The sequence below is a fragment of the Ipomoea triloba genome, chromosome 5 (genome assembly GCF_003576645.1).
Source record: "Ipomoea triloba cultivar NCNSP0323 chromosome 5, ASM357664v1".
NCBI classification, from domain to species: Eukaryota; Viridiplantae; Streptophyta; class Magnoliopsida; order Solanales; family Convolvulaceae; genus Ipomoea; species Ipomoea triloba.
The window spans coordinates 16,738,902-16,755,771 of NC_044920.1; the positions used below are offsets into that span (position 1 = coordinate 16,738,902).

A 16,870-nucleotide genomic window follows, 5' to 3' on the forward strand; every position below is an offset into this window, starting at 1 on the left:
GAGATAACATTTTTGTAATTATTAAAAACTTTAAACATGCACTATATATATAAGCTCGACAGTGTTTACCCAATACTTAAACGGATTACACTCAAGTCTGTTGACCAAAGATGATATTATTACACAATAAGCATATATACAAATAGACAGATGAGATTATTACACAAGCAATAAGCATATATACAAATCCATCCCCACCCCATGACATATAAGAATGTCAATCGGGGCAACCCGTTCGGTTTCAGGCTAGTCTTATCGAGCTGTTGGGTATATTGATTCTAGCTAATCGTTTTTTTTTTTTTTAATCAAGTTCAACATTTTTTGCCTAGCCCTAAAACATCAGGCGCGTTCAACTAAAACTTTTGACATTTTCAAATTAACATTTTAAACTTTCAATGTTAATAAACTAGTATACCTACACTAATAAACATAAACTTATACATCATTCAATCAATCTAAACCTCCATTTTCAAATCTAAATAAAAATAATTAATTTATAATAAGTTTTATTTTTCATTATTTATTTTCATAAAATATTCTATTTTCTAATCAATTTATTTATATATTATTAAAATTTTATTTAAAAACTTATATAAAAAATACGGAGTACTAAAAATGAGCTTCATATAAAGTCCATGTATATTTTAATTTGTTCCACATTGCTTATTTAACAAAGAATAGCATTGAGTGATTCGCACTATTGGACTAGTTCACTAAATTTTGACCTAGCCCGTTCGGACCATCAAACTTATTAGTCGAGTTGACTTTTATCATGTTAAAATATTCCGTTCCTAACTTTAAAATTTTTCAATCTTATCGAACTAATTCATCGGTTTTGAAGACATCCTAATGCCAACGCATTATTTATTGACAAATAAATAAACAATGCTGCCGTGATGACATACTCCATGTAAACATAATATTAATAATCTCGAGTACTAGGCTATTATATAGTTTAATAGATTAACGTTATTTGTGATGGATTCGTACGCCTTAATTTAACAATGATTGGTCTTCACAAAAAATAAAAAATAAATAAAAATAAAAATAAAATTAACAACGATATATTGGTGGTTAGTGTAAGTTTGGATGGAGTGATTGGTTATGATAATAAATTCAAGGACATATCTACTATACTAATATCTACTATACTAATAAGAATCAAAGAAAGTTAGGCCTACAATAGGTAGAAAAAATAACGGTCAAATTATTTAATCAAATGGATGGTTCAGATGAATTATTTAATCAAATAGATGGTTAAGATAATTCAAATTAATATTATTAATAGAGATTACCTAATTTAACCTTACTTTTATGATTATCCGTTAAGTTTTCCGTTAAATATTCTCTTCTCCGTTAATATTCCGTTAACTTTTAACTTACCCATTAATTTCTATAAGAAAGGTCTTAGGTTCGAATCTCATCTCAATCAAATTTGACATAATTAAGTTTCTCGCTCTATTTAACTCTTATTAAATTAAATAAATTAGTAGCTACAACAAAAAATGATACATATGTATTTCTTTAATTTAGAATTATGTGTCTATAATACCCTTTATTTGAAAAAAATATTCATTATCAAAAAATTAAATTAAATAAGAGAAATAATTTCATTAGTTATATTGTCTATATTTTCTCTCATGCAAAGATTCTTTACATTCAAATTTATCAATTGATATTCATTATATTGTCCATTATCTTATTTTTACAATATCTTGTAATTAAATATCAAAGTTATAGTACAAAATAATGTTATATATTTATTTATCAAGTATTTTATTAATACTATGAAAAAAAATTTAAAATAATTTGAAACTAATTATATTAACTACTTGGGGATTGGTTGACAAAGAGAGTACTCAAATAATAACCCAACAAATTGAAGCTGAATCACTCTATTTTACTCTTATTGAATTAAATAAATTAGTAGTTACACCAAAAAATGATACATATGTATTTCTTTAATACAAAGAAAAAAAATAAAAAAGAATAGTTTGAAACCAATCATATTAACTACTTGGGTGATTTGTTGACAATGAAAGTACTCAAATAACTCATTACCCAGCAAATTGAAGCGAGAAACTACCTTTTAATATCTTTGGAATACATAATATTTTAAAATTTCAAATTTTTATTAATTTATTTAATCTTTTTTCTTAAACTAGTGATTTCTTTATCCACAATAACTCATTCAACAATAATGGTTGAACCAAATGAACCCCAAGCAGAACACCTAAAGGAAAGTCCATAGCTCCTATATCATAATCTCATTGCATGACGTTGTCATCTATGATACCAACAATAACCGAATTGCAAATTACACACTAACAACAAAAAGGAAGAGAATAAATAGTTATGATGAAGACAATGACAATGTTACTCAAAAGAGAATTAAGAACACTTAGAAAAATTCAAATTAAAAGTAGTATTTATTTAGACTATCATTTTTAGACCAAATATTTAGACTATCGATTTTACAAGGTTGCAAACATTTATTTTAGTAATAATTATAATGAATTTTCTATATTATCTTAGATTCATATACTTTGAGTTAGATATTTAAATAAAAAAATTCGACATTCAATTACCCATGTATAAACTTCTCCTATATAATCTTGCATTGATATACTTTCAAATATTTATTTAAATATAAACATTGGGCATTTAACCCATTCGCGCAATGCGCGTATAAAACTAGTATACTAATAAGAGCCAAAGAAAGTTAGGCCTATAATAGGTAGAAAAAATGACGGTTAAATTTTTAAATCAAATGGTGGTTCAGATTGTTTAGATTTATATTTTTCCTTGAGATTTCATAATTTATCCTTAATTATATGATTATCCGTTAAATATTCTCTTTTCCGTTAATATTTCGTTAACTTTTAACTTACCCATTAATTGTTATAAGTAAGGTCTTAGGTTCGAACCACATCCCAATCAAGCTGGCATAATTGTTGAACATATATACTACGAATAAGTGAGGGTAGGGGCATGGACCGCTCACTGTCAATGGCTTGGGCGATCACTCTTTCTTCTCAACCCCCTTGGATAACACCATCGAGCACCTGACTTCACATGGAGCCCCATGATTTTTCGAAGATCGGTGCAATGGGTACCCGAATCCAAGCGGGGTGGCTCACCTCCTCTCTATTTTCTCATCTGCAATGGTTGCCCCAAATCCTAGCAAGACGGCTCACCTCGGATTTTACCTCTAGGAGTGGCTAATTTTTAAGCCTTTTTTCAAACTTTCTTCATTTCAACCCATCATGCCTTTTACTTGGAAAATCGAGATTTACTCACATTTCTCACCATAGACTCACCTTTTGCCCCATGCCCTACCAAGATTAGTTCAATTCCGGGCTTCGCTTTCACTTATCTTTCTAAAATTAAGGAGTGTACACTCCCACTTCGAGAGATCATTGACTAAGGTCTAAGCAAAATAAAAGGTGAATACCATGCAAACATACAAGAATTTAAAGCTCATTTGGTCTAAGCAATTGCTTGGCAAAGAAGGGGTACTTCCCATGGATATTCAAAGAGAATATTTTATTTTTTTTGTTTTTGGCACATGATTAACATTCTCCCTAGATAATATGAACAATGACACACTTTCCAAAGATCAAATACACCCATAAGACAAGACCAATAAATCAATCAAGTAACAAACAATATAAGCACAACGTGCGTCCTTTTCATACTTTAAACCAAACATCGTCCTAGATGTTGCCTTGAGGACCAAGTGGAATAAAGAAGCACAGGGTTTTCAAACCAAGCAAACCCTTTCCACACTTTAGAAGTGTTTTTGGGGGTGTGGGTATCAACAACATAGCATTATGAGGTTGCAACATAGCAAGTGCTTATCAAGTGTGCAAAGAACGTGTACAACAACTCTAGAATTGAAAAACGGGGCATTAAAATTAGAATGGATAAGAGGTTTACAACCAAGTGAGCAACCTTTCCTTTCCACACTTTAAGCTTTCAACATCTCTTTTGCCTCCGTCCCCCAAGTTACATGAAACAATGTTAGTGCAAGAAGTAACTAATTGACGTGCAATGGCATGATGGAACTCCTTTTATTCAGAATGAAAGCATCAAAGCATAAATCCTAAAACTAAGCAAGTAACTAAACCAAAGGTAACAAGAAAGACATGGAGAACAAGATAGAAGATGATTCTTAGCATGACCAAACATTGGACTCTTAAAAATTTGAAGAAAAAGAGCATAATGTACAACACCTTGTCAAACCTTGTCTACGTGGGCTCCATGCGTGGATGTCCACGTGGACCAGTACTGGAAATGCTCCACGTAGTCTACACGCGTGGGAGCCACGTGGATCAGCAGTGCTGAAACATTTCTTTGTCTCCCGGATTTTGCCTTCCACATTTGGTCAATTTTAGCTCAAATTCTTCATGGCTTAGCACCAAAATCACCTGCAATGTTAGTTCAAACAAATCCAAAGCAAAACGTAACAACAAGGTAACAAAACACAAAAGAAACAATGAAAAATATGCACATTATAGACTTGGGGTGCCTCCTAAGAGCGCTCTGTTTAACGTCTTAGGCTAGACGCGGTAAGTGTTATCCTTCGAAGCATACCGATTTTTGGACCTTACCAAGCATAATGTGAACCTTGGCTTCAAGGAATGCCTCAAGATGTAGGGCATCCTTGAATTCAAAACCATGTAAGGGAAGAACAATTTGCATAATTGATCAAAGAATTGCATTTACTACCCTAGATTTTTCAAGGATAGTGTGAATTTCCCTTCTTTCTTCCTTATCTCTTCCACCCCAAAAGATCTTTTCATTTGTAGCATAAGGCTGATACCATATCTTCTCACTTCCCTTTTCAATTTCAAATTTAACTAAGTCTCCCCACTCAACTTTCTCCATTATGTCAAAAGTGACAATCTCTCCATTTTCCACCATCTCTTCTTCACACTCACTCATCTCATCCTCTCAATCAATTATACCCAAAGACTCACCCTCATCCTCACAAGAGTAAAATGATGTAGCATCCCCTTCACTCATCAACTCATTTTCACACACGTCAAAGGATTCATCCTCCCAAAAATTGAAACAAACATAGTCATCATCACACATAAGGGAGTCCTCCTCACAACCCTCACAAGTATCAATCACATCATCATCACAAGTTTCTATGGAATCATCCTCCCAAAAATTAAAACAATCATAATCACAAGTATTAGAAAAATCATTGCAAAGGGAGTCATCCTCACAAGAATTCCAATTATCATCATCAAACGAATCAACACTCTCACACTCATTAATAGAACCATTATCAACAAAGCCTATGGAATCATCCTCCCGGAAATAAAAACAAGTATTATCACAAGCATATAGATCATTATTGCATTTCAAAGGGGAGTCATCCACACAAGTGTCAAGAGTGTTTCCAATAAGAGCACAAGAATTTTCAAGAATATTAACACAAGAAGGATCAAGAATGTTACCACATGTCGGCTCTTCATCTTCCCACACTACTTCAAAGTCCTCATCCCCACTCTCCATCTCTACCTCCTTTTAATCTTCCAATTCGAAAATTGGGACTTCTTCAAGCACCGGGGCATAACACTCCACTATCTCCTCAACACTCACCTCTTCACAATCATTTTGTTCTTTTTCAACCTCATGTACAACCCTTGGATTGGCCTCCAAAGTCGGGAGATCATCTACAATGGGGTAGTTAACCCATAATGAGCTTGTCTTCATGAGCTCCTCCATCATAGATAGCATTTTCGTTTCAATTTCTTCCAATGGAAGACCTTCCTCCCGGAAGATAGCAAGATAATCTTTCAATTCGATCTTGATTTCGGCTTTTAAATTAGTCGTGGCTTCCTTGGCCATCTTTGTGAATGCTTCTATCTTCTCTTTTAGAATCTCAATCTCGTGCTTGGCCGGTGGAAGGTAATCACAAGGATTGGGAGGGGTAAAATATTGAATAGGGGGTGGTGTTTCATAGAGGTGTGGAGCATTATTTTCTTCGTGAATTTGTGATGGAGGTGGGTAATATTAATAGGTGTTTGGGTGGGAATTGGGGAATGAATATGGCTCGTGAGTATAGTTTGGATCAATCGTTTTCATCATTTGGACAATCTTACTCTCAACACTTTTGAATAAAGCTTTAAAGCTCAACGAGTCATCTTGAAGAATGGAGGATTGGTGAGGGAGTTCTCCTTGACAAGGTGGGGGTGGGTGTGCATATGGTGGTGGATGATGGCTATGCATATAAGAGGTGGAATATGGGTATGGATGTGGTGAGTAGTGGTGTGAAGATGGATAAGGATTTGGAGGTGGGTAGTGATATGGTGGTAGAGGGTAAGCATAGGTAGAATGGGGGTAATATGGATATGGTTGGGGTGGAAAATCTCTCCAAGACTGTCCTCCATGGTGTGGATAACCATGGGGATACATATAAGCAGTCATTGGCAAGCTTTCAATTGATTTTCAACAAAAATTCACTACTATACACAAAGCTTAGCCAACAACAATTCATTGCAACTAAAAGTAGTTGCAAGTGAGCAACAAGATATGCAAGACAAACAAGCTCGCTTCTCCAATCAAGTAACAAAAATAAGAAAAGAAAACAAGCAAAAGGAAAAGCAATTCAAGAACTCTTAACAATTAACTTCAAAAATGTCAAACACAATTCAAAAATCGTTTGTCATCCCCGACAGCGGCGCCATTTTGATGTTGTGAGTTTAGTGGTGGTGGAATGAATGGTAGTAAAACGAGGAAGAAGTTACCCGAGTGTCATGTTCTCAAGGATGACAAATTAGAATAGAATTAAGTGTTGGCATTTAGGATGTTAATAGGCAAGAGTTACAAGATTCACTCAAAGCAAAAGGAGGCATAGGATAAGAGGTAAACAAAGGCAACCAAAGAAAAATAAGCAAAGGAAAACGAGGAGATGGATATCCTAACTAGCTCTCATGTTTGACATTTCTACGGGGTTCTAAGCAATGTGACCCGGGCTCAATCAAGGGAGCTCACGGCACCATCACCGAGTGGCGTCACACTCGGACTCCCAAGTCCCCATTCGGTTGGGGCATTTCATCAAACACTTGGTTTACCACCCCTCCCGGGTCTCATCCTTCCGGATCAAGGGCGGGGATGTGGCCGATTTGGACTCGTATAGGTCCGATATCTCGCAACCTACACTTTCCCTAACTTTGCTACCTAATGTGACCAAAATTAGGCACAAATCAAGTCAATCATCAACCACACAAGACAATAGATCCCTAATCAACATCACTTAGAATCAGTTGGCAAAAGTAAATCACATCAAAGCATTAAGCTAGATTGGAACATCCAATCTCTAATTCCAAACTACTTGAACATAGCAATCATCAAAATCAAATGAAAACCTAAATCAATCATTGACAACACTTGCATGCATAGGGTGAAATGTCAAAAGATATGTGTAAATGATAAAACGGAAAGTCAGTGACTCCCCGAGTGTCGGTCTCGAAGGATGGACGTGGAGGCGTGTCAAACATTTGTATGTTCGAGTGATTGAGTCATGCTAGAGATTTGAATGTGGTGAATGATGATTCGAGAGTGAAAGGGTTCATAAGGTTGGTAAGAGAATAAGAGTAAAAACAAGTGTGAATAAATGTAAGGGAAGTAAGGGATTGGATAGTGCTCATCTATGTTGCATCCTAGTGTGTCTAAGGTAATGGATAAACTGAGCAAGAATGTTGGCTATTCAGGAGTGTGTCCTCTTAGTCCTCTTCCACCTCTGTGTACTAGGGCTTCTTGGACTTAGGAGTGCCTTTAAGCAACCAAAGTCCTAAGAGACATTTTATCGAACACCTTAGCTACACACTTTCCTACTATTCTTAAGAAGTCCATAGGATCTATGATTGTTACAAAGCTTTCAATCCTAACTCTAATCAAAGACATGAAAGAGTCAAGAGCTCAATCTCTCATCTAGATTGGCCAAATCCAAACAAGATATCATCAAAACAACAATCAATAGACAAGAATAGGAATTCCAACAATCCAAGCATTTAAATCCAAAATAAGATATAAGATCATCACACTAGCAACATATCTTCACACAATCCAAATCCCTAGATTAAACTAGCTACTCATGATCAAGAATTCAAAGACAATAGCTAATTTAATCCAAGAACAAAATAGTAAAATAGATTAAGATGAAATAGAAATCACCTAGTATTGAAGTATTCCTTCAATCCAAGCTTGTTGTCTTGCTACAAGGAGAAATTACTAAGCTAAACTATTCTAAAAACTAAGAAATGAAAATATTGCAAGAAGGAGAAACTCTCCCAAAAAATGGAAAAAGGGGTTTTCCTCTGAAATTCTATCAAGGGAGCTTAAATAGTCTCCGTAATTTCGCCCTAGGAAAAATCTCGCACAGAGTCCAATCCACGTTTCCCACACGCATGTGGTCGTGCGTGGTTGGCTACTGGAATGTTGCCACGCGCACCACCACGCGTGTGGGCATCATTCCGGGTCCTTCGGGGCTCCAGACTTGCTTGGTTTGTTCCTTAAGCTCGTTCTTCGTTCCTATTAGCTCCCAGGACTTCTGTATTGTCTCAAATTATGCCAAAGGTAGCTATGTGTGCGGTTAATGAATTTAAAGCACATTTCATCATAAAATTATCATTTAAGGATACTAAAAACATTACAAAGCACCCTAGTTTGCACTCAAATAATGGGTATCTTGGGAGCTTATCAATCATCCAATCATCAACTAAATGGAAATTGGAATTAAGATAATTAAAATTGTAAGACAAAAGAAAGAGATTACCAATCTAAGAGGATTCAATTACACTTCAATTCACCTTGAGATCCAAAATCCAAAAGCTTGATCTACATTCTACCCTAAAATCTAATGGAGAAGAGAGAGTTTCAAGAGATGAAGAGAGAGGAAAAATATGAAAAACTAAAGCTAATTTCCTATCAAAATTAGGATCATGCTTTAAATAATCCGCCATGGAGCTAATTCCCAAAAATGACCTTAATGAGGCGCTCCACGCGGGCTTCACGCGTGGACACACACTAGAATGATTCCACGTGTAATCCACGCGTGGAGGCAACGTGGACCCAAAATTAGCCTTTGTTGTCTTCTTCTAGGTTGTAGCCCTTGAAGTTGTAGTTCCATAACAACTTGCCTCACCTCAATTAGACACTCCTAGCTCCGGTTATGCCCATTTTACCGGACTGTCGCCGGAATGCCCTGCGAAATTTCAACTTATGCAATTTTTAGCAAACGCAACCTCAATTAGTCTTTAAACCTATATGCGATGAAATTGAGATACTCTAGCATGTTTTAGGCCTAAAGGACATCAATTATATCATATTCTACTACTAAATACCCCTCAAAACATGGCTATCTTTGGCACCTATCACTTGTCTTGAACCTTTAGGGATGACTGTCAATATTTGTCTGAAATCACCTCCCAAAACCACAAGTCTTACCCCCAAAAGTTTTACTGCCACTATGAGGATCAGTAAAACGCAATAGATCACGCAATGTCTTATCAAGTGCCTCGAAGCAGTGTTTGTGCATCATTGGTGCTTCATCCCAGATTTTAAGTTTGCATTTGATAATTAATTCTGCCAGTTGGCTGCCTTGATTGATGTTGCACGTGGAATCCTCCGTAACTCCAATTGGTATTGCGAACCTTGAATGTGCAGTTCGACCTCCCGGCAATAACAAGGACGAAAGCCACTTGATGCAACTTTGATGACAATCTCTCCCCGATACCGTATTTTTGCTGATAACGCTTTCCAAAGAAATGTTTTACCAGTACCACCATAACCATATACAAAGTACAAACCACCCTTCTGATGTTGTATGTCATTTAGCACAATATCGTATACAGCAGATTGCTCATCCGTCATTTGTCTTTCCATTGATTCACTCTGCTCTAGTTATGCATCACGGTCGTACGCCAGCTCATCAAACAACATACGATTATCACAACGCATTGCATCATCGTAGTTTGGAATAGGCATTTGAGGATAATCTTTCAAGGTCTTGTTGTACAACTATAGCAGTCGCTCTATTTCAATCAAGGGCAAATTTTTCTTCTCATCATCAGACAAACACAAATATGAATTTGTTAAACGAAAATGTTAGAGAAGTTTAAGAAAAATTTAATACGTCATAAAGAATCTAAAATATGAATTTCATAAATACCTTGTTCTTGCAGCACTTTCTGTTTGTTAAATTATACATCCTCCGATAGGTGATGCCACACTTCATTCCACACATTTTCCAGCCGGTTCTGTAACACCCCTAATTTTCAAGCTGAGATAAGCAATAAACTTAAGGCAAAAGCTAGCAAATCTCAATACCAAATTATATAAATGCAGAAGCGTTACTAAACCACAGAGAGTGCTATGCCACGTCTAGGTTACCATCACCTAGATGCTAAGGCAAAATCCAACATCAATCCTCAAAATCCTCAAAAGGAATAGAATATAAACAAGTCAATACAAAGTAGGAATCCAAAGCATGCAGGCCTGAAATGTCTACACATTCTCAACAAACTCTAAGCTAATCATAAAGGGAGAAGTAGATCTACAGCTAGCGCTCTCTCGTGCAGAACTACTCCATACCTGAAAACAGTTAGAAATATTAGCAAAGAAATGCTAAGCAATCCACCACTCAAACTCGTGAGAAATACAATACAATAGTATAGTATAGCTTGTAAATAGATTTTACACACGCATATAAAATATATATGCCAACGAAACTGTCCTTTGCTTAAAAACCAGATGACTCAACAACAATAGGCTGAATGAATCACAAACCAAGGACACCTCAAATGAATTCAATAGCAAAGAACGAATCCACAATACCACAGTTCCTTAATCAAATACTCAACCAAAACACAAGCCCACTGAACAACTCAAGTGACACCAACCAATCAACCTCACATCCCCCCCCCCCCCTTGAGTGACCCAACCAAGAAACACAGGATAAGATCCAAACCAAAACCACCAAACCACAACACCAATGACATACCACTGAGGCACATGGTGCCCATTACCACAGAGGCATATGGTGCCCATTACCACAGAGGCATAAAGCCCAACCACAGAGGCATAAAAGCCCATTATCACAGAGGCACAAAGCCCAACCATAGAGGCATAAAAGCCCATTACCACAGAGGCACAAAGCCCAACCACAAAGGTACAAAAACCCATTACCATAGAGGCATAAAAGCCCAAATAACTCCTCCCATAACAACAGGCACATATAGAGCCGTAGCTCGAATAACCACTTCCCAAGGGGAACACAAGACTCAAGAAGCCAAAGAATTACTCACAAGCGTTCAAGACCTCAACATATCAAACTCAAGTTCATTTCCAAAGGAAATACTCATACCAACAGTACTCAGATTCAGAGCATGAATACAGGACATGCTCAAAACATCAGCCAAGGAATCAAACAACAATACTCAATCAATAATCCAAAATAACCAACAACCATGAATCAATACTCAATAAACAAGGTAGTAAACTCAAGGACGTATTCAGAATATACTCCAGAATCAAAGGTGAATCAACAGAGTCATTAGACCACAAAACAACTGCTGAAATAGAAATGGAAAATGACTGGCGGAGCGTCCCCGCGGAACACCACTCTCCGCCAGTCCGTTCCGCGAGAGATGGCGGAACACCCCCATGGTGCGCCACTGTCCGCCACACCACATCGCCATTACACATGTGGAAAACCCCAGCAGGACACATTATACCGCCAGAATGCACCGCATGTGCAATCCCAAGGCACCGATCCCAGACTTAGAACAGAATACATGATAGTTCATTTCAGTACCCAGAATATGATCAGATTACACATTTCAGAAGCCAAATAATACATGGGATCCATAACAACAATACTCAGACACATCAAGGTTCAAGAATAATGAATACAAATCCAAAGATCCACAATATAAGCTTAATAATCCAACAAATCATAGGCTATAACCAAGGAATAATCTACAGGATTCCACAATACACCAAATTATTTATATATACAAGAGTGGAAATAGGTTTAGTGAGACATGGAGGATTACCTCTAAGCTAGCTTCTCCAAAACCCAATCTCCTAGCTCAATCCATCAAACCACCATCATCACCATGATCATCTTGACCCAAGAACATCCCAAGGAGAATCATAAGAAATTTATAAGACTAGGAAAATGTAGAATAGAATGCAACCTAAGCATGATCTAGCACTTACCCAAGCATATGGAACCCTAAAAGTGTAGTCTTGCTTTGAATCCTTGCTAGGATGAAAGATGATGTGTGTAGGGTTTTTAGGGATGAAGGAAGTAGTGTGAATATCATGTAGGAGAAGGAAGAAGACTAGGGAAATTAATTAATAAGAAGCTTTTATATGAATCCCACAAAATCTATACATACATAATGTATGTAATATTAGGGTAATTAAATGAGATATGGGCTCTTATATTAGGAATGGGCTAAGCCCTATCAAGAGTCAATTAAATAACATAAGGCTTGAATAATCAAAGGATTGGGCCAATTTAAATGCACATTATATTACAAGGGATGAAAGACTCCAATTGGCATCCCTTACAAATTTAAATTGGAGAATTGGGCCTCATTAGAATTAAAATAGGCTAAATTAGGAAATAAATATTTATTTAAGAGAATCGGGCCCAATTAATTGAATTAATTCCACGAAAGAAGGAATTATCGGGGTTCAAGGCATAATTTAAATCCGGGGTATCACAGGTTCACCAAGTTCGATGTAATTAATATGACAAACAATTTCCACATTGATTGCGCAGTAGACCAATGACTGGCTTCATTAATTGCGTCAATGTATTCTTTGTCATCATCTAACAACCCTCTTGCATAGCAGGCATCTCGAAAAGTGGGATATATGACACCCTTATATGACTTGATGTCTTCAAAATTAGTAGGACCTCGAACTACATTTAGTAGACATCTCAAGTAATATATTTCACCACTTCCCGGAGGTACGTAAAAAATTTGTCCAATTGCGAACCCCCTTTGCCTTGGATGCCACTCTCTAATATCCTTCTTCCACACAAACTTGGTCGGCATGTCAATATAAGGCAACTCTTTAGCGAAATCATATTTCTTGTTCGAATCAAACCATGCAGTGAACATGCTCTGATTTACCGTTGATCGATTTAGAACATTTTCTATACAGTCATCATCCTCAAACACAACATACTGGAAATCTGGTAGATGGAAGCTTAATCATTCCACTGGAGGGTGCCTAAATTGCACATCGTAGCTTAGAAGTCGCCAAGCAGCCTTACATGCTGAAACATACCTGCAGTAATAATACATGTTGATTTCATCTACAACCTCATTTGACCGCTCATCAGTCGTGCTTTTGTAGAATTCTGCAGTGACCATGTCATTACCTTTGTTCACATACTTAAACAAATATTTGATTGACCTATATTGGTTACACCATTCCACATTGATGTGGGCCTTATACTTGAGAAGCAAGTATCTATTATATGGTACCACGTATCTGCTATCCAATTGCACACCATTCTTCTCCACAGTTTTACCATTGTCACGACGCTTGTATATTGGATACCCATCATCATCCCAAGTGGATACATCTACAAATTTCTTCAGGAAGTGTTTTGAACACCTCTTGTTCACCATGCATGGAGATTTGGGTCTTTCAATTCCACATGGCCCGTGAATCATAAATTCTTCCACAGCTTTGTAGTAATCAATGTCAACCTCTTTGTCAGGTATTTCTGCGAAAATGAATTTGTCCATTGTTTCAGCTGTAAAGGGTATTGACAATCTTTGTAGGAATATTAGAATGTGAGCATGAGGTAAGCCACTCTTTTGAAATTCAATAGTATAGACCACTGCGACAAAAGTAAGTTTGTATACGTTAGAAATGAAGGTTAGTAATTGAATGATAAATTCAAAACATTGACCCTATTTTGCATTAACGTAATTAACCAAATGATTATTTATACATGCCGTGACAGTACCAAAAAGATTCCCTGCTCGTATGTCTTTCACTAAACAATATAACTTCATCTTTAAAACATGGCATACAGTGTCTGGTCTATCCTCGGCTTCCAATTTGCATTTTTCAATGTATCTTTGAATCTCCGGCCATTTGGGATTACATGTGAATGTGATAAATAAGTTTGGGTATCCCTTGTGTCGACAAATTTCCATTACATCTTGATAATTTTGGATCATATATCTAGCACCGCAAGTGAAACTAGATGGTAAGATGATTCGTTTACCTTGTTTGCTAGTATCAACTTCTCCTCTGGTTAAAGCATCTAAAAGTCCTTTATAGGCTTCACATCTCAATGCCTTTTGATTATTTCTAATATATAGGAGTCTGCTCGATTCAACCATGGTGTAGGTATCTACCAGAAATTGTTGAAAAAATCTCCTTGCATATAGCATTGTAGATACTTCGTTAATGTAACACCCCCAAAAACGACCTTTTATTTATTTATTTATTTACTAATGTCAATGCGGAAGCTTACAAAACTGACTTCATCATATCATATGGGTGCTACCGGCACACCTAACCTAACAAGGTTAGATGCAAGGCTAAACCAAAACAACAAAATTACATTTGTCCTCATCATAAGTCTTTAACAAACACAATACTAAATCAAGTCCTGAAAACATAATTTAAAGGCTAGGTCTCGAGCGCCAAAATAGCTGCACGTCCTACTGCGCTCATACCAGCATAAATCATCAGGTTTCCCTGCTACTCAAATAAGCAACAATAACAACAATAAAAGAGAAAGGGGTTAGTAACACTTGCTAAGTAAGGGACTGATTGCCCCTAAAGAAAACAATTTTAGAAAATAAGAATTTACTTTACTTTACCCCCTTCTTTCAAAAACCCGGATGCACTGCACTTTAATTCATAAAAACAATTTATAGATAATTATATCAAAAAACATATGAAACTTTTCATAATATACCCCACAAAACAGGGTAGATAGACCCTAGTGGTAGGCATAACCTAACCACTCCTCAAATCAACAGGACAATAAATGCCCTAATATTCGGGGATTGTTCCTACCGAATACTCCTTAACAAACGAACACAAACAGCCTCCGTTCGTTTATGTTCGGTTCGTTAACAGCCCTACATTTAGCCCATTAGGAAAAGAACCAGAATGCAAGCAATTGATCACAAAAGAAGAGACATCCCCTCCCACCACATCCCAAAAATGCTGGTAGAAACCAGGGTTCATCCCATCAAAATGCTGGAATTAACTCCTTTAAAAAAAAAAAAGAATTAACTCTTACAGGGCATTTGGTTGAGAGGAGGGAATTAGGGGGGGAAATAATTATAATTCAATGGTATTGTAATTCAATGCATAAAGTAGGCACTGAAATTACAGTGTTTGGTAAGCAAGAATAGGACTACAAGGAATTAAAAGGTAAGAAATTATAAAATGACTAAAATGCCCTTAGGGCATCCACAGCAGAAGAGAATAGGAGGATAATGTTGGTAAATAATAACCATGCTTTGATCCTGGATTGATGTGAGAACCATTTTTAACGCATTTCTTATTCTTGCAAATGATGGTTCATACTACAGTATTTTCTGACAAATTAAAGGAGGGCAAAGGGGTAATGTGCGCGCCATGCGCACAGCTGGGCGCCCATGTGGGCGCGTCAGGCGCGCCTGACAACTTAACGTTTTATTTTTTTTTTAAATTTGATTTGTTTTTATTTTTTATTTCCTCCCCTCCCATTTTTTCTTTCATAATCACACTTACAAAAACCCCTCAAAAACTGCGAAAAAACTCCATTGATAAGGATGCTCTTATGTTGTAGTAGTAGTAGAGTAATAATAATAATAATAATAATAATTCTTTAAAAAGAATAATAATAATAATAATAATAATAATAATAATAATAATTCTTTAAAAAGAATAATAATAATAATAATAATAATAATAATAATAATTCTTTCAAATTTTTTGTTAAAAAAAAAAAAAGAAAAAGACAAAAGGTATGGGAGGAGGGGCAAAATTGTCTTTACACCAACAAAATTGCCACTCCTCTCCCTTGAATTGCAATTCATAGGGGTACCCCATGAATTGCAATTCATCATTTGGAGGGAATTGCAATTCCCTCCAACCAAACAATGTAGTTTGGGAATTCATTGTATTGCAATTCAATGAATTCTAATTTTCTCCAAACTACACTCAACCAAACAACCCATTAGTTTTGTTTTGTACTTTTTTTGTTTTTTGAGTTAATACCTCCAATGGTCCTCCGAGTATTAGTGATTTACCAGCTGTGGTCACTCGACTTTTAAATGACGTCCAATGGTCCTCCAAGTTTTAAAAAATAGCCACATGTGGTTCTAATTCTTAAAATAACCCGAGTTTAAAATGACCATGAGACGTCCTAAAAGGACCATAGATGATTATTTTTTAAAATTTGGAAGACCATTGGAGGTCATTTAAGAGTCAAGGGACCACAACTGATAAATCGTTAATACTCGGAGGACAATTGGAGGTATTAACTCTTTTTTTTTTTTTTTTTTTTTAATAAAGCTTGAATCAAGTCCGCAGTCCGCACAAGCCACCAGCTTGCTGCTTGCCGCTCTTGCCTTGATTAATTGAACCCTAGACCCCCGCCGCCTCTGACTGCTGTTTTCTTCTCTCTCTCAGGATGGCTGATTCTTCTTCCACTACGGCAGGGAAATTGGGTAATAATGTGAGCGAAGGAACAGTAAGGAAAGCTGTAAACGCTCTCCTCAAATGGAAGAAACTCCAGTCCAAAAGCACCACCATCCCACGAGAACCCACGGAAGGAGATGAAGAAGACCATGATGATTTGATCTACCTG

At 36.3% G+C, this 16,870-nt stretch overlaps 1 protein-coding gene across 1 annotated transcript; it reads right to left on the bottom strand.

Annotated features, from left to right (window-relative positions):
* Window positions 1-10,553: 10,553 nt before the first annotated feature.
* On the bottom strand, window positions 10,554-13,793 carry LOC116020321. The gene is made up of 3 exons (XM_031260801.1): window positions 13,313-13,793; window positions 12,790-13,231; window positions 10,554-10,611 (listed from the first exon to the last, which is right to left on the bottom strand). The coding sequence occupies exons 1-3, from the start codon at window positions 13,791-13,793 to the stop codon at window positions 10,554-10,556; spliced, it is 981 nt and encodes a 326-aa protein (XP_031116661.1).
* Window positions 13,794-16,870: the final 3,077 nt, after the last annotated feature.